We start from the raw sequence: 19391 nt of genomic DNA on the forward strand, positions 1-19391 counted from the left end.
ATTTAATACCGACTTTTGACAGTTGGAGCATGGCAATTATAAATACTGAGGTTGTAGATTAATGGACAGTCTATGTATAAATGCCGTAGTTTTTACAGTGGCATTTTGTATCCTTGGTGCTCTCGAAGCCCTCCTGCGATAAAACCTTGCACCGTCACGTAAACAAGTCTGCAATATTGCAGCAGCAGCAAAATCTGTGGGATTACAGTGGTATATGCGCTGGGCTGGCGGTAAGTGAGCAATATGAGTGTTTCATGAGATGCATAGGGAAGACTCTGAGCACTGAATGTGCACTGTGCGGGCAGCTGTGCAAATATTTTTTTGATCACGCGAATTTTTGCTGAATCTTATGCCAACCAAAGCCAAAGTTAAGTGGCTTTGATGCTAACGAGTTGTGGTATGTACTTGAATTGAGTACACATATATATCGTTGGGTTACATGGTACGTGAAAGATAAGGTTAATGTTGAAGTTGGTTATGATAATAACACTGAGTGCCTCCTAATCCTAACGAGAATATACACGTCAAATACAGGTACCATAATGACTGAAATAATAGTGGTTGGAGCCTGTAACATTGACCAAATCGTCTACACTCCAAGATTACCTGATGCTGGGGAAACTGTTCTTGGAACAGATTACCAAATTGGCTTCGGTGGAAAGGGTGCCAATCAATGTGTGGCTGCATCGAAATTGGGAGCAAATGTGGCACTGATATCCAAAGTTGGAGACGATGATAATGGCAAAAGATACATACAAAACCTGAAACGTTGCGGTGTTGACACTTCCAATGTACTAATAACAGATGCTTCTTGCACTGGTGTTGCACCAATAACGGTCGCTAATGATGGGAGCAACAACATAGTTGTGTTTTCAGGAGCAAACATGCTTCTATCAAGGGAGGACATTGACTCAGCTGCAGGTATAATGAAGTCTGCAAAGATATTGCTTTGCCAATTGGAGATTGACAAATTCACAACTTTGCATTCATTAAAAGCAGCTAAGAACGCTGGTGTTACGACCTTACTCAACATTGCTCCTGCCATAGAAGACCTAAGCGATGAATTTTTCATAAACTCTGACATTATTTGCCTGAATGAGACTGAAGCGTCCGCTTTGACTGGAATTGAAGTAGTTGACGCCACCACTGCTGTGTCAGCAGCCAACCAGTTACTTTCAAAGGGCACCTCCAACTGCATTATAACCCTTGGAAAAGATGGGTCTGTAGCTGCTCAAGAAAATGGTGAAGTGTACATTGTGCATGGAGACAAAGTGGACGCCAAAGACACAACAGGCGCAGGTGATGCTTTTATCGGCGCATTTGCGTACTTTTTCTGCAAGTTAGGGTCATCAAATTACATGGAAGCAATGAAGAGAGCCAACACAGTAGCTGGCATAAGTGTGACAAAAAAGGGCACACAGTCAAGTTATCCTATGAGAACTGACTTACCAGAAGCTTTATTTGAGGGAATTGTGAATTGAATGTGGCACAATCTTATTTTGAAATCTAATACGAACCTACAAATTGCAATATATCCATTTCATGTGTCATATTGTCTCTATTTGTCGACATCTCCAAAAGGGTTGCGATATTGGATCGATCTCTCTTTAAGTTCCTTGTCATGATGTCTTCCTCTGTTACTCCCGCCTTTGTCATATCTTCCTTCACTACATTGAAAGATCCTTTCTCTTCCATCTACATGGGATTGGCATTCCCAATCGCTTTCAGGCCAATATAATATCCGAACATGCCCAAACCAATTGCATCTGACTTTTGGTCCCACACAACAAATTTGTTTATATAGTTCAATATAGCCACTCCCAGAGAAAAACTTGGTACCCTAGTTTGGGTACCATCTCCAACCCACACCTGATATACTTGGTTTAGTCATTTTCTTCTGGATCCTGATCTTTGGTCAACAAAATGCTTGCAAATCAATGTCTTGGGAACACAGGAATGCAAGGAACCCACAGACCGTGTATCCTGGTCATCCACTTCCAGACAAGTTGCTAGCAGGTCATCACAGTGTTTACCTGTGCCTTGACCAATGACGACCCCCTCGGCAATGCATGCTTCCCATCAGATAATGAAATTATGACATCATACTCAATCTTTTGTGCTCACATTTTTAATTACGTTAAAATAAATTTACAAACCGTAACTGGAAGTAGACACAAAACCACGTCGAGTCATCTTCAGAAACTGTACTAGAGTTGCACAACAGTACGTACGCTAAATCCTCCTACAATGGAGGTATATATTTACTGCGTAAAATCATTTTTCCAACCGCTTATAATAAGCCTACTATATATCAACACGGATAATCTTTACAGAAAACTTCCTTAAAACATCAACGTATCGAACCGGTACTACTCAGTTCATTGTAAGAGAGATCCATCTTTGCTACTACATTATAAGCTTCATAACAGGTAACTCCGGAACAGAACAAGTTCGGCGGCCTACGATTCCTTTGGCAGAGATTGGTAATAGTCCTGCAGTACTTTCCAGGCTTTAGGCGCCATGAATCCTTCAGGCAGTGAGCCACCATCACGAGCAGTACGCCTCATCCTAAAAAAAATGCAGTTTCTCGTTAACTACAATTATGCACAAAGAAAAAACAGACTATTTCTGCATCACTATAATACGAACCAGCAAAGGGTCAAGAGTCATGGTCGCATGAATTTTACCACCATATTTAGAAAAAAAATGACATGTTCTTAAATTTGGCTGCTGTCGTATGTAGACCTAGATTTTTTTCGCATCACTGGCAAGAACAACGACACGAAAACATGACAGGTTGTCAATAGATAGTAGAAATAACAGTACAAAGGTACAGAAAATTCGATACTCTTGTACCACAGACCAGCCTAATTTCACTATCATAGCATATTAGTACACGTCAATGTTGGGATGACTCGAGTCAACTTTCCAGTATGACTTGATTTGACTCGAGTCACTTCGCAAAAATGACTTGACTGACTCGGCGCTTCAGAAATGTGGATCAAGTCAGAGCAAAATCTACGAGTCAATTTCAAGTCATGAATTAAACGGTGTCGCTTAATTCACCCTATCTTGTGTATGTTTGGATTGTGCGCGATACGCCAGTGTCACTTGTGACATCAACCAGTCATTCACTGGTTGTACGTTTCACTGATCCTCCATTGTTACATTAAAAATAAAATGACTACAAGCGAAACGACCTTGCGTTGTCGAAGTAGTGGTAGATTGATCTAATACCAACGTATCTTTGTTTCTCAGACGGCTCAGTGCTTACATTCCGCGGTGCTCACCTTTATCAACCCTCTTGTCTAATTCAAATAGAACGAACATAGTTTACGCGTTTATATTCTCACGGATGGCTGGTGTATTGTTATATTGTACCATGTACTATATCAATTAGTTTAAACTTCTCAAGGTTTCGTTCCGATCATCAATTTTGCTGATAATAACAGACTGTAGCACGAAGATATACGATAGGGTTGTCCATAATTCTGTCAACCTACCTACAGTGCGCTTTCAGAATCGCTGCCGGTGGCAGACTCCTTGATCCCCTAATCAGCAAGCTGCTGCTGTTGTGATCATTGAAGCATAGCCTATTAGCCAATCATGAGTCATTACTAGTCTTCTTGCCGTTCTATGGGCGGTGGCACGCCGGCTGTTACCTTCAAACGCTTTTCACGGAATCTTAACGGCTTTCCTGTGGGCTTCTTTTTGGCCCATCGTTATTTTTTAGCAATAATCTATAGAATAAGACATTACAACGAGTATTTTCAAGATTTCCTAAATTATGGACAACCCTATTATACAGTCACTCGCGTTTATTATTAGTAGTTCTACGTGTGCGTGAGCGATGCAACGCCTTTTTGCATGTACATTTAACTTCATATTCGTTATTTGATTCAAGAGAAAGGGCCAATCTTTCACCCAGTTAACAAAATATAATGACTTTGAACCACCACTTATACTTCGAAAAGTTAATTTGACTTGACTCGAGTCATCTCCAAAAAACGAGTGACTTGACTTGACTCGAGTCACCTTCGAAAATCGATTGACTTGACTTGACTCGAGTCAAATTGTGCAAGGACTCGAGATGACTCGTGACTCGAAGGAAGTGACTAGACCCCATACACGTCCTGCTGAGACATATTCTCTTCCGGTGATTGCTGGCATATTAAAATCACGGCCAATATGTCGAAAATCCTCAACGTCAGTATATGAGATAACGTAGAGACACATTACGCAGAGCTGAACAGATTAAAATTACCGTGTGCCGGAGATGAAGTCGTAATCCTCATGGTGGTCTGGATCGTAGAAATCCATACATTTCTTCTTCTGGTTATACGCCGCAACTCGGAATGGAACAATCTCAAGTTGTGTGAGTCCGGGAGCCATGGTTAATACCTGTCCATTGAAGTTAAAATAACGAACCATCATCAACAGCTTTCCACGATACAAGCGAAAACAGCGGAACAAGGGGCATGTCATGTCCTCCACTAAAATTCTACCGAAATTCCAGCGGTTCGAACGCTAGCAAATGCCGTTTGATTACAGATTACAAAAGTTGACAGGCCATAGTGCCGTCAACGACAGTAACAAGAGATGCATAGGTTTCTTCAACGCTACGACACAAATAGTCAATAATTAACAGACGGGTGTGTTATGGAGACATATGAATTTCCATTTTGCACATGCGCGACCTTGGGTCTCCAGGATAATAACATTCCATGGGTGTCAAAACACTCAAAAGTGTTGCTAGGTGCCCAAGGACTTTTGAAATCGGGCAAATTTTTATCAACAAAATAATATTCAAGAGTTGAATGGAACAAAAAACTTCAGCATGATATGAATCAACTGTAATTTGATTTTGTCTGCCATTTGTGCAGAGGTTCCATACCTGGGTTCACACAAACTCTGGAGGTTTGCTGAGCCAGTCTCATGGGTTCGCTGGAGGTGAACACACACACACCCCACTCACACGGTAGAAGATTTGCTGGAAATATTTATTACATCTTCTTGTTTTGTATTTTAATGGTATTGTAGTAATGTACCAGATTTGTAATTTAGTAGCTATGCAATTCTGTGGGGTTCACCGAAGGCTTACGGATTAGCGTAAGGGTTCACCAGGGTAGAAATGGTCAAGAACCACGGCTCCCCTCATAGCACACGAATAATTGAGAACACCCAATGTGATCAGTTACCTTTCGGCCGTGAGAATGTTCGTACAAATCTTTTCCTCCATCTGGGTGCGGCATACCAGCCGGGTCACGGCCGACTATGTAAAAATTGGCGCCGGCCGACATCCTAGCTTTGGCGTGCCACTGCACTTCGGTAGGCCCGGCGTACATCATCGGACTGGGGAAAATCGCGACGACAGTCGATTTCGGGTCCAGCACACCCTCCTCTAGAACGGCGGCGTGTTGCTGCATTCGAGTCGCCAGCGGCACGTCGTCTGCCTTGGTCCAGCCACCTGTCCGATGTAAAATATGTCGTTTGCCTGATGACAACTAGCGTTGAGGATTGTTGAGCCGCCACAGATTGCAGGAAAATTATACATGCATTACAGCGTCGGAGAATTAGAAGCGAAATGCTGGTAGTAAAATTCTAATGTAATTTTTGATATGTTTCTATGCTCTACTATTATTAATTCCAATCAATTTCTGAAAATGCTACAGGAGTGCTGTATGGTGCAAAACGAGCCAAGCTTGCTTTACAGAAATTTGCCATTCTCATGGCTTATGAGAATGCACTGATTTGATATGAACTGAACTTCTGTCGTTTTACATTCTAATATGGAATTCCATTCAAATTTCAAGTTTTTGCCAATTCATTGTATTTCTAATTCTAATGCAATTTGAAAAAGCTGAAAATTTTGTAGGATTGCAGTAATTTCAATTATTACTATTTTCAATTATTACTATTATCAATTAAATCAACCTATTTTTTAGAATTACCTATATTAAATGCTGGATAACTTGCAACAACTGCAATCGCACATAAGAACATTTTTAATTATAATTTAAACCAGTCGGATTCATCCTAACAAACTACGACCACAAAGTACGTGCTTCACAAACTCCGACTTCAAAGTGTTCTACAAAATTGCAGAGAAAATTTATCGACGCTTACCCAAAGGATGCAGTAGAAGCACGGGATTCTTGTATCCCTTTGCGATAAGCTTTTGCCGCGTGTCTTGCATCAGCAGTGCGTGACCGTTGTGCACTGGGTTACGCAGCTGGAAGGCAAACACGGCGTCGGCTTGCATACTCTTGAATTTTTCACGCAACTCGTTCGGAGTCAGTCTGTCGGAGAATGAAACATTTTTAACGTGATCGCATACAACCCATGGTTAGGATTGACACAATTCACCCTCAACACGTTGCAGAAGGGGTCAGTTATGTAATACCTACCTACACGTTTTGAGATCAGTCAAGTAGATTTTGCTTACTTGAACTATTTACTACAAAGATTACGATTCCAGACTACCTCTGGCTCTACTTGACAGTTTTCAGGCCTAGAGTACTTACTTTTTACTTGTTTGGAAATCGCTACTCATGCTTGAGTACGTTTTACGTAAGTTCTACTGAGGTACCAATGATGACTTCTTTGACCACCTCTGCCAGGTAGCAGTTGTCAAAAATTGGAATTACCATAATAAATATTCATTATAGCACCCACGATTGAAAGTGATGACCCTATTTGGTGAATGAGTGAATTAGGGATGTTCAATAATAACTCTTTCCAGATTCCGGAGAGTTACTCATTAAATTGTTGGTCTGCCTAAAAAACGCTCCACACCAAATTTGGCTCGATTCCAACTAGCACAAGCCGACGCAGAGCCAATCGAAATTTTTGAATTGATTGCACAACAATTTTTGCTCAATTCCAGTCGGTAGAAGCGGCGTTATTGCATTTGAAAGTTTTGAATTTGCAAAAATAGCATTGACGGTGGGAAATCCCAGACTTATGAATGAAAAACTCCTATAACTTTGCTTCTACGGGTTGGAATTGCGTTGAATTGTTTTTTCGTAGACAACTCAACAATTTCATCAGCTTTACAGTAATATTCAAAAAAAAATTTATGATAAATAATAAATTCCAATTGGCTCTGTGTCGGCTTTTGCTGGTTGGAATCAAGGTAAATTTGGTGTGCAACCTTTTTTAGGCAAATAACAATTCAATCAGTGAATCACGGTAATCCGAAAAAAAAGTTAATGAACACCCCTTGCACAGTGTCGCATAACTGTCATGACGTGATTTTTCAAAGCAACCCTTTGCCTCATCCCCAGCACAATACCTCAGACAGTCGTGTAGGTCAGATTATGCTCTAAAACGGAGTGTTGTCGAATCAGACCCGTGATGCTCACTGTAACAACTTCCCGGATGAGTAGCACGATAACAGGAAATGACCATGAAAAACTAAGCTCTGGTACTAGGTTGATTCTAGTGGCCAGTCAAAAATCAGCAACTTGTGGTCTAGTGTCGGCCAAAATGTTCGTCAATATCTCAAAACGAGTTCACTTAAGCAAGAAATGCTTTCCGAGTAAGATTTAATGATAGCTAAAGATAGAAAATGGCCAGCTAAAGATAGAAAATGGCCATCAAAAAACAGTCCAATCCATTTACCGCCATGCAAGTGCTCGTAATGCATAGCATATATCGATGGTAGTCATAGTCTGCATATTTCCAATCCAGAAATACTGGGAAAATATCAGTCTCGACGGCACTATTATACCAGTATCAGCCAGACATTTTGACATTGGAAAATATCCGATAAATTCGTCTTATCACCAAATTTGTTTTATTCAGTGACAATTGACGGTTTGCACAGTGACAACAAAATGATCAGGAATAACAAACACTTTCGGTACAGCTCAGCAAAACCCTACCACATTAATGCACACGACAGATACAGCGAATTGAGATGCTTAGAGCATCATCAATGTCCGGTGGTTTCTACCCACACGAGATACTACAGTGCACAAATGAATGATGACTCATCAGTTGTACGAGTGATGCACTGGAAGGGACCGCCAACCGTGTGGTTCACATCCGGCAGTGCTCTACAATGCATTCTGGCGAAAAGTCTAACCTATAGCTATCGAGACCGTCGCCCCAAGTGATCTTCTCCAACACCTCCAAGTCGCCTCCGCAGAGCCAATCGCCAGACTCGGCCACCATCTGAAACCCAAATATTCCCGAGTGACACGCAGCCACCAATTACACCGCAATCATCTCACCGAAATGTACGGATGCTTTTTGTTAGACGTTCCCCATTGTCTGCTGCATCTCTCCTCGATTCTGTGTTCGTAAAATTCGCATTTACGCATTACGGCGTAGATTTTCCCCCCGTATGATAGCGCGATATCTTCCGAAACCTGTGATAGGACGAGCTTTAGCAACTGATGCAACCATTTTCAAGCACCGGCCTCAGAGATTTTCGAATTTACCTTTCGTTGTACTACATCAAATTTCAATTATTCCTACCTTAATGCGTGATGTAACTACTGGAATTCTTCATCGTCCAGATTTCGTTAGAATAAAGTTTTTCAATAATTTGTCAAATAAGTTTTTTCTGGACAAACTACTTGGTAGGGACAGACAGTTCCAACCAGAAATGAAGACAAGTAGTAATATTCTAACATGTAGGAAAACACCTAATTTACATACATAAGGTCAAAATTTGGTCAAAATTAGGCTTTTTGAGGTCAAAAAATCGCCCTCGTAATAACTACTGTTAATATGAAGGCTATTCATCAACATTGCATTAATTAATTTGAATACTAACGTTTCACAGAATATGGACATAAATGCGATACACGGCATTTCGTGAATTCGACACTAAGCACTTGGAGTAGACGCGTGAATGTATTAGGATTAGGGGTTAGGTTAGGATTAGGGGCTGCCAAGCCTCGAATTTACTGTTAACAATCTGTATAACGAACTCAAGTTCTGGAGTTGTGTCGGCATTGTCATATACCGACTACGCTATTATACAGATTCAGAAAATATCGCATTGATCCGTATAAGGATACCAGAATCGCCTTTGAACATGGAAAGTGGTAGTTGCATTTGTTCATCAAATTGTGTACATTGTTCCATGCTATTTACTGTTACTTTTCTACCAAATGATAAAATGCACGGGCTGCAAAATATAAAGAAATTACTTATGCGCAGTATAAAAAATAACTTGTGGACCTCTGGTTCAATGAACACGCACACATGCATCGCCGAGACCCACCGAAAGTCGATCCTTATCGCTGGTGGACACGGGCAGAACAATCGGGACGGATTGGTTTGTGACGCCGTTGTCGATAAGCGTACCGAAGTGCTGACACTGAAGGAACTCTCTTTCTCGCATGAAGCCCGTCAACGGAGTCGCCCAGCCTTCCGCCAGAACTTGCACCCATTGTAAATCCACCTGTTATTAGACGAAACAGAGAATGAAGACACTTGCTCGCCAAACGCAAAATTCTTGGCAATCAACTCGGTGAATGCTATTTATCAGATGCGGTCAAAGTAGTCATTATTCGTACTCGAGTAGAAGTAGAGGGAACGTTTAAAATTTCTGCTCAAGTGTAAGGGAAATTAGCACTTTACAAGTAAGAAAGCAAGTATAATAGGCCTAGTAAAATCTGTTCAAGTAGAAGTGGAAATAGTGTAAAATCGTAACCATGAGAGCATGTGGAGCGAACAGGCCAAATCTACTCTGAGTACTTCAAAAAGTAGAAGTACTCCGTAACTGACCACCACTTGGGCACTGTGATCGTACTATGACTTCTACTCCTTATTCAGGGACATATTCTTGATCAATCACAACCTAGCGTCGTGTATGGATGGTACCACGCAATATGACATTTCAAATTGTAGCACAAGTCGGATTATTGCCGTTGTTTATACTTGGAAGTTTCAGCACATATTAAACTGATTCCGAGTTCAAATATCTTCATTTCTCTCGGGCGGCTTCCCACCCCCCAGTTCGAGAACCACTGCTCTAGAGTGCCTAGAGTCGACAGTTCAGAATAGCGGATTTACTCATTGTCAGGTAACCTGCTACACGACCCAAAACACACACTCTGCGCACATCAGCAACCTTTATCAAGCCTACAGTAGCGTCATAATGAAACAAGTGTAAAACGTGAATCACCTTGGATATATTAAGTACCGGAAGGGTAGCAGCCTCTTCCTTCAGACCCCTCAAGCTGGCAGAACTGACAAAAAGCTCCTTCACGTGTTCTACAGCAGTTGAAGGAATGATCCCTTGTTCTTGCAGATGACTCACTACCTCGTGCATACATTCGGATATCGTCATTTCGGCCGTTTTGACCACAATTTCCGGCTTCTCTGGCGGTTCGTAAGGGGAGTCGATCCCAGTGAAACCTGTACCCAACCAATAAGAGGTGGTGATTCTGATTCACACACCCGTACTTCAAATGCAAATAATGTAATCCGAGCAGGCATGCAAAGGTGGAATGAACGTGTCTTGATTGTAAATTAAGTTTACTATTCTATTTCACCAATAACAACATGATTTTCATTAAATTGGAGAAATAAATATATCGCCTCCATGAATTAGGTGAGTGATGATAAATATGTTCAACACAAATCACGAGTACAGTCACATACTGATAACAATATTCATTCTTCAATCCTAAATTCTTATTGATTGCAACAATTTGTAATAAATTAAGCGTGTCCTTTGTTTTGAGCAATTACCTCCCACAACCATAGAAGTTCGAGCAATTACTATTAGACCTACATTTGTGATCAAGATATACCTGACATCGAGCCATCCAAACAAAATAGGAAACGCGTTTAAAAAGGAGTAGCAGCCCCGTGAAATTCTGTACAAAACCATGACATTACAGACCCATCAATCAGAAATAGTTCAGAATCACAAATGTCAGATTCTTACCCTTTATCAAGCCTTGACGGGCTTTCTTGTAGAGTCCTTTAACGTCGCGGGTCTCGCAGACACTGAGGGGTGTATCAACAAATACTTCAATGAAGGGCAAGCCAACCTTTTTGTGAACACGTCTCGCACTTTCACGATCCTGGCAATGAGAAGAAATACAATGACGAATGGGATATGTTGAATTAAATGGATCGTTGTATGTTAATTCACAGAAAAATACACTGTGCATTGCACTCTTCCGGTTCATTAGGTTCATTTAGAAAAAAGTACCAGGTTAATTCACCTTCCGATAAGGTGATATAAATGAAACGAGGCACACAACACCAGCGTCAGCAAAAAGTTTGGCGACTTCTCCAATTCGTCGGATATTTTCTTCGCGGTCTGACGGAGAAAATCCAAGATCCTAACAAGCATAATAATAGTGAAAATGGTGAGGTGGGTAGACACTACAAAAGTTCATTTCAATAAGAATAAACTATTCAATTGTATATTGAAGTTCTGTACCTACAAGAAGCTCTACCTCTTAATGTGTACAGAACCATTTAAAAAACTGCTCTCTACCAGCATATAAAATAACATAGGCTACTACAGTCCCATAGTGGAATCGGTGGGAACGGCACGTGCAACGTCACACGAGCATTTATACACCTAATCACGCCGATTAATGGATTATCCTGACGCCACAAAGCAGAGTCCAGATCCAAAATAAGGCGCTTGCGCTTTGCAATGAACGCAAGCAAGCGAGCATTTGCGCAGCAGTGAATATACGGCTGAAACATAGACCAGCGTATACCAGGTCTATTTTAGCACATTGTGTCGTTTAATAAGTAATTCAGTATCTAATCACAGCGAAAAATGTTTCCGTCACGTGGATGAAAATTTCCAATCACGCGATAAATCCGTCTGTCACGCACATGTTGTCGAAAACAACCACCGATTCCTGTCTGGCTGTAGTCAGCCTTTCAAATGCAATATTTACCGTGATAATATATTTTAATACACTTTCAATGAATGTCAATAGCATGAAGTGAAAGAATTCGTGATTAATTATGTGAACATTACTGTAACACTTGCCTCATTACCTAAACATGCTAATTAATGTTTTACAATCACCATTGTGGAATGAAATACTGAAAATCTATAATTACACAGCTTTCGCAAATAAAAAATCAAATTTAACCTTGTTTAGACCATGTCTGATATTATCCCCATCAAGCGAGTATGCAGGAATCCCTTTTGAACACAAGTACCGTTCAAGCTGCATTGATACAGTGGTCTTACCAGCACCAGAAAAGCCGGTAAACCAAACTGTACATCCCCTAAAGCCTCCGCGGCTTCCCATGACTTGACCACGCTTGTCTCGAGAAACATGACTTTGTTGATATACAATGTTTCTGGACTGAGGATGGCCCTGTACACCATAAGAAGGTCTCAGTTGAAATGAGAATTTTCGATAAATCCAAAAATATTGTCTTACCTCATTGATTGGGTTGATATTTGCGGAAGCCATAGCACTCAGAAAGAGAAATTATATCAATGAAAAAGCACTAAGTTTAATAAAATAGGTTTTATATCTAAATAGGCACTGTTGGAACAAATGGAGGATCTAAATATTACAGGTCATAGTCTCATCCGACCAACATCTATAAAAGAGAACATCAAGATGTAGAGGGATATATACAGTCTAGACTGGTATTCCGGCACCCATTCCCTTTTCCTTCTCCTTCATACGTTTTATATGGCAAATCAAAATTATCATATCAGACCGTTAACACCATAGCTTCAAACCAAAAACCTCCGCATCGGTACTAGAGTCATAAAACTGCCATTTACCAAATTGCGAAACCAATAACGAAGCGCGGCTGATCACGCTTGCAACGGGACTGCAGCTGCAAGGTGCAACTTGATCTTCATTTACATCATGCAAATTTTCCACTAAAAATCTGCTAACTGGTTGACTGGTCATGCGTTGACGGCAGTATCGAGTATGCTTGGTGACGTGTCAGACCAATGATATATATACAATGATTGGAAACTGCCACGCCCCTTAACGCTATAAGACAGATTCCCGGCGAAATCAGTCCGTCGCGGGATATGCTTGAGTAGAGGTAAGGAATTGCGTATGTCGACTGTGGCGGAGTGCTGCAATCGACCTTTCTGGCGCACTAATTCACTGATTTTTCCCAATTGGTTTAGTTTTTGTTGGATTCTTGAGCATAGTGAGGCAGTGCTGCATATTAGGATCTAATATAACTTTTAACAATGCACATTTATCAAAGTACCGACTAGCTGTGAGGCATTTTAGCATCGGTTGCAACCATGCATGTACGACACAGCCAAAAAAAATTAATAGATACTGTGGGTGAGCGTCAATATAGATGTGCAGAACCTAGCTAGAAGGATTGTTAAAGGTCAACTGCATCTTCATAACAACTTTGCGGAATCATGTTCAGAATTTTTTTTCATAACGAAATTACCGACTTTCCGTGTTTCAACTCAATCGGAAATTGCCGTAATTTTGACTGAAAGTTCCAATATTGGCATGTTTACGGAAAAAGCAGAATGTGCATTGTGACGTCAAGTGAGTGACACATATTATCAACACCGGTCACAGCGGCTGTTTGTGTTATCGCAGTTTTTATTCTAGTCAGTTATTGCCGAGGTTTCCATTGTAACGGATTTGCCAAGTGATATTGAGACTGAGTCCGAGTACTCGGATGTCGAATGTAAGTATCATTTTTTCACATACTTACAAAATTACCGTTTAAATGTCGGATTGGTTCAGGTGTTGATGCGCTCGACCCCCCGTCAGTGGAACCCCTTGCAGCTTCATGATGATGGGTCATGATCAGCCTATAGCTTGCTCAGCGCAAGCCGCTCGTCGAGACTACATGAAATACAGTTGTATATATAGTCTGTAGTGTAATAGCTCGTTTCAGTCATGTATCTTGATATCGGACATCTTGATAAGTTTGTGCTGTAAGGAGGTTCCGAGAGTTACTGACAGAATTAAAGTGTATCACAGAATTGCCAGGATTCAATTCAGTGTGTCTGGACGTTGACGTATTGGAGATGTCCTACTATCGACAGGAATATGGCCGCAGAATAATAACATCGAGTTCGGTGCATGAATATGGGATGAGTCTCTGATTCGGTTGCCAAATACTTTTCTCGCACTAATACACCTGTTTTCACTTTTCAGGAAGTTGAAACATACTGCCTACAGAAATTGTGTTCGCTGGGTATGGAGATTCTGTGGCAAAAACCAGCGGAAAATCCTGCCTGCATGCGTTGTTACTGCTGTCCAAACAAAATTTACGTCAAATTCTTACAAAGGATTCCAGTTCAGTAACGCCACATTGTGAATGTACAGTGTACACTGTACAGTTGTATTCCAAATAATAAACGCATACAACTAATCGACCAAAATAGCTACTGTGTCAGGCAGAAAAGCATATCGGGTTTTAGGTCGGGCAATAGCTTCGCTTCCTCTCTAATTTTGATTATGCTGCTAGTCAGAGGAGGTGAAACGGTCTCAGCACAGTCGCTCAACTCAACAGTTTCTGGTCCAGTTCTGATGAGTGCTTGAACTTCTTTGACAAGCTCATTGCAGTAATCTAGAACATGCATAACAATATGACGAAATCTTATGATGCAGTCAGATCAACGGCAGTTACCAAATGTTGAATTTTCAAGTATCTTGTGTCAAGTATCTTGTGGACCGAACATTCCCCATTTTTGTACGTTTCGGGTATCTGACCGCGGTGCTCCTTCTTTCGACATTTTCTGAGTTTTCGAGCAATTTTCATTGTAATGAAGGATTGTCAACTGCATCCTACAAAAAATGCATAGTAATTATGCCAAAATCTTATATACCGGGTAGGTTGTTTTGAATAGGCGAGAAACTGCAAGGTACCTACCTGGCTTTTTTTTGACTGAAATATGGTTGTAGTGATATAACTTTGGGCAGAAATGATTGAGGAGGGCATTGAATGATTCACTTCCAGCAGTGTTTCCATTCGGCGATAGATGGCGTATGTAATTTTTCATTCGCGTTGAGTACAGAACATCGCAAATCCTGTCATATGCCAATGAATCTGAAAATGGATTATCATAATGGTAAACAACAGAATCAAAGATGCTATTCATTGTAACTTAAATTTAGGCCTATATATATCATGTATATATGCTGAATGGAGCAGTTTGTTTCTTTTTGATACAGTGAAGTAGGCTATTTCATCTTTAAAGGATATAACGGCATCTACACTACCCGTAAATCAAAATCTGGAGTATAAGCAGTTTTTGCAGTCTTGCTTGATTCTCAATGTGCTACCTAAACCAGACTCTTGCACGTCCGACTCTGATTGACACATTGGACAATGTTGAAAAATGCTCACCAGCTTTATTTCTGTCTACAATCACGAACTGGATCTTGCTATTCTCCAGACATTCCTCTGAATCTGAATGCCTGCAAATCAATATCTTGGTGAAGACTTGGTACAAATATGATTACACTGTTCAAGTACTCACTCTGACTCGACATCTAACTCTGTTGGGTGGAAGCTATCGTGACAGGGATTGGATATCACTTTCACAGTCTTCATAATCCTCTCCAGCAATAGGGTTTGGACAGCGATGAAAAGACACTTTGGGTACCGAATATCGCGTATTCGAGCGACCATACGCGACACAAGATGTACCTCCGTGCCTCATCTTCTTCATACCTTCCATATTCACAATCAAATCCAGTATCAAAATCAAGAAGAGGATTTTAAAATATTTTGGCAGCATTTATGTCACCTGATTTTTTAAAAGAGAAGGGTTGATTACGATAATTGTGTGAGCAACTAAGTTGTTTTATATAGTATATATTGTAATATTGTAGGGCCGAGTTCACTGGCAACCATAGTATCAGTAGCGATTGTACCTTCATAATATAATATAAAATCGGAACTAACCGGAAACTAACATTGTGCTGATTGGTAAAATGCTAACAGATATAACTTTTTACCGGGTCAGGCCGTTGAATCCACATCAATGATGAGAATCGGCATTGTTCCAAACAATATTCCATCGGCAAAACAATGCACTAGAATGACATTGAGGATAATCACTCCATAGTTGGTATTGTGCACATCGACCTGGCGTGATATGTCGTACTACTCTCAATAGTTGAATCTTTCACACCGGGGTGTCCGCAAGCGTCTACCAATGCCCATTTATTCAAAATATACCTGGTAAACGTTTTGGCACTTCTTTGATATGAACTACCCGTTGTGAAGTGTTCCCCATGAATTGCCTGTAAACCTTGAAAATTAACATGGAGTACTCGTTAAGATTGATAGCTGGAAGGATTGTACAAAATAGATGATTTATGCATTTGCGAGCAACATTCTATGGTGTCTTATTCATTGAAAGGTTAGGAAATGATTTTGTAACCTTCGTCATTGTATAGTGTCTACGTGTACGTCTATGGTTTTTTATGTATAACCTTCATAACTTTTCGCCATTTGCATCACGCTTTATGACCTGAGCATGAGCATCAACTTGCATTGTATGTGCTGCTACCCAGGTTATTTTTCCAGCAATGTAACTCCACAATCATCCAATGCAAAATCTCTCTCTTGAATATGCACATTGCTCATATATATTGCATATGCGGCAGTACGTAAAATACTTGACGGATTGAATAAATAACTTGATTTTAATTGTAGTTGACTGGCAAAACTGTGACATAACAAATTCCCATTCTGTAAATGTCTAATGCATAAATTTTTTACAGGATCGTTAACATTTTTTATAAATTATAGTCCATTCTAACTTTCAAGAAAAGATTGTTCGTGTATTGAAACAGCCGCAAAGCAACCCACAGCCGCGAGGAAATTGAAAAGGATTCAGGGATCTTAAAGGTCAACTGCATCTAAAAAATGACTTCGTCTTATTTCGTACGTTATGTGGTTAGGAATATGAATATAATAATAAAAATTCAAATTACATGATAGTTTTCAAGTAATTTAAATTATAAATCGAAAAGCTGAAAAACGGATATGAAATCATTCAGCTATGAAATGACGTCATGTGAGTGACACGACAAAAGTCCTGGTATAGCTCAGTGTGGTAAACAGATAGTTATTCGTGTTGGGATTGATTTTGATACTGGATTTGATTGTGAATATGGAAGGTGTGAAGAAGATGAGGCACGGAGGTACATCTTGTGTCGCGTATGGTCGCTCGAATACGCGATATTCGGTACCCAAAGTGTCTTTTCATCGCTGTCCAAACCCTATTGCTGGAGAGGATTATGAAGACTGTGAAAGTGATATCCAATCCCTGTCAAGATAGCTTCCACCCAACAGAGTTAGATGGCGAGTCAGAGTGAGTACTTGAACAGTGTAATCATATTTGTACCAAGTCTTCACCAAGATATTGATTTGCAGGCATTCAGATTCAGAGGAATGTCTGGAGAATAGCAAGATCCAGTTTGTGATTGTGGACAGAAATAAAGCTGGTGAGCATTTTTCAACATTGTCAAATGTGTCAATCAGAGTCGGACGTGCAAGAGTCTGGTTTAGGTAGCACATTGAGAATCAAGCAAGACTGCAAAAACTGCTCATACTCCAGATTTTGATTTACGGGTAGTGTAGATGCCGTTACATCCTTCAAAGATGAAATAGCCTACTTCACTGTATCAAAAAGAAACAAACTGCTCCATTCAGCATATATACATGATACATATAGGCCTAAATTTAAGTTACAATGAATAGCATCTTTGATTCTGTTGTTTACCATTATGATAATCCATTTTCAGATTCATTGGCATATGACAGGATTTGAGATGTTCTCTACTCAACGCGAATGAAAAATGACATACGCCATCTATCGCCGAATGGAAACACTGCTGGAAGTGAATCATTCAATGCCCTCCTCAATCATTTCTGCCCAAAGTTATATCACTACAACCATATTTCAGTCAAAAAAAGCCAGGTAGGTACCTTGCAGTTTCTCGCCTATTCAAAACAACCTATATAAGATTTTGGCATAATTACTATGCATTTTTTGTAGGATGCAGTTGGCAATCCTTCATTTCAATGAAAACTGCTCGAAAACTCAGAAAATGTCGAAAGAAGGAGCACCGCGGTCAAATACCCGAAACGTACAAAAATGGGGAATGTTCGGTCCACAAGATACTTGAAAATTCAACATTTGGTAACTGCCGTTGATCTGACTGCATCATAAGATTTCGTCATATTGTTATGCATGTTCTAGATTACTGCAATGAGCTTGTCGAAGAAGTTCAAGCACTCATCAGAACTGGATCAGAAACTATTGAGTTGAGCGACTGTGCTGAGACCGTTTCACCTCCTCTGACTAGCAGCATAATCAAAATTAGAGAGGAAGCGAAGCTATTGCCCGACATAAAACCCGATATGCTTTTCTGCCTGACACAGTAGCTATTTTGGTCGATTAGTTGTATGCGTTTATTATTTGGAATACAACTGTACAGTGTACATTCACAATGTGCCGTTACTGAACTGGAATCCTTTGTAAGAATTTGACGTAAATTTTGTTCGGACAGCAGTAACAACGCATGCAGGCAGGATTTTCCGCTGGTTTTTGCCACAGAATCTCCATACCCAGCGAACACAATTTCTGTAGGCAGTATGTTTCAACTTCCTGAAAAGTGAAAACAGGTGTATTAGTGCGAGAAAAGTATTTGGCAACCGAATCAGAGACTCATCCCATATTCATGCATCGAACTCGATGTTATTATTCTGCGGCCATATTCCTGTCGATATCCATCCATAGTAGGACATCTCCAATACGTCAACGTCCAGACACACTGAATTGAATCCTGGCAATTCTGTGATACACTTTAATTCTGTCAGTAACTCTCGGAACCTCCTTACAGCACAAACTTATCAAGATGTCAGATATCAAGATACATGACTGAAACGAGCTATTACACTACAGACTATATATACAACTGTATTTCATGTAGTCTCGACGAGCGGCTTGCGCTGAGCAAGCTATAGGATGATCATGACCCATCATCATGAAGCTGCAAGGGGTTCCACTGACGTGGGATCGAGCGCATCAACACCTGAACCAATCCGACATTTAAACGGTAATTTTGTAAGTATGTGAAAAAATGATACTTACATTCGACATCCGAGTACACGGACTCAGTCTCAATATCACTTGGCAAATCCGTTACAATGGAAACCTCGGCCATAACTGACTAGAATAAAAACTGCGAGAACACAAACAGCCGCTGTGACCAGTGTTGATAATATGTGTCACTCACTTGACGTCACAATGCACATTCTGCTTTTTCTGTAAACATGCCAATATTGGAACTTTCAGTCAAAATTACGGCAATTTCCGATTGAGTTGAAACACGGAAAGTCGGTAATTTCGTTATGAAAAAAAATTCTGAACATGATTTCGCAAAGTTGTTATGAAGATGCAGTTGACCTTT

The 19391-nt window shown here is 40.3% G+C and overlaps 2 protein-coding genes and 2 long non-coding RNA genes across 4 annotated transcripts; 2 read left to right on the plus strand and 2 right to left on the minus strand.

Annotated features, from left to right (window-relative positions):
- Positions 1–371: 371 nt before the first annotated feature.
- LOC145458623 (ribokinase-like) lies at positions 372–1550 on the plus strand. Its single transcript, XM_080337041.1, has one exon. The coding sequence runs from the start codon at positions 543–545 to the stop codon at positions 1479–1481; it is 939 nt and encodes a 312-aa protein (XP_080193167.1). The 5' UTR covers positions 372–542; the 3' UTR covers positions 1482–1550.
- A 556-nt stretch (positions 1551–2106) lies between these two features.
- Positions 2107–12536, minus strand: LOC145458622 (bifunctional 3'-phosphoadenosine 5'-phosphosulfate synthase 2-like). Its single transcript, XM_080337040.1, has 12 exons — positions 12390–12536; positions 12093–12323; positions 11196–11315; positions 10913–11051; positions 10145–10377; positions 9239–9418; positions 8238–8375; positions 8090–8178; positions 6127–6299; positions 5199–5467; positions 4265–4401; positions 2107–2568 (listed from the first exon to the last, which is right to left on the minus strand). The coding sequence occupies exons 1-12, from the start codon at positions 12420–12422 to the stop codon at positions 2460–2462; spliced, it is 1851 nt and encodes a 616-aa protein (XP_080193166.1). The 5' UTR covers positions 12423–12536; the 3' UTR covers positions 2107–2459.
- Positions 12537–14397: 1861 nt separating this feature from the next.
- On the minus strand, positions 14398–15701 carry LOC145458909 (uncharacterized). Its single transcript, XR_013921231.1, has 3 exons — positions 14833–15701; positions 14590–14747; positions 14398–14529 (listed from the first exon to the last, which is right to left on the minus strand). It is a non-coding gene; the product is annotated as an uncharacterized LOC145458909 (long non-coding RNA).
- Positions 15702–16813: 1112 nt separating this feature from the next.
- On the plus strand, positions 16814–18429 carry LOC145458908 (uncharacterized). Its single transcript, XR_013921230.1, has 5 exons — positions 16814–17287; positions 17350–17420; positions 17721–17896; positions 17975–18118; positions 18179–18429. It is a non-coding gene; the product is annotated as an uncharacterized LOC145458908 (long non-coding RNA).
- The last annotated feature ends 962 nt before the right edge of the window (positions 18430–19391 follow it).

The sequence above is a fragment of the Botryllus schlosseri genome, chromosome 16 (assembly GCF_051294905.1).
Source record: "Botryllus schlosseri isolate E-star chromosome 16, Bs_hap1, whole genome shotgun sequence".
Lineage (NCBI taxonomy): Eukaryota > Metazoa > Chordata > Ascidiacea > Stolidobranchia > Styelidae > Botryllus > Botryllus schlosseri.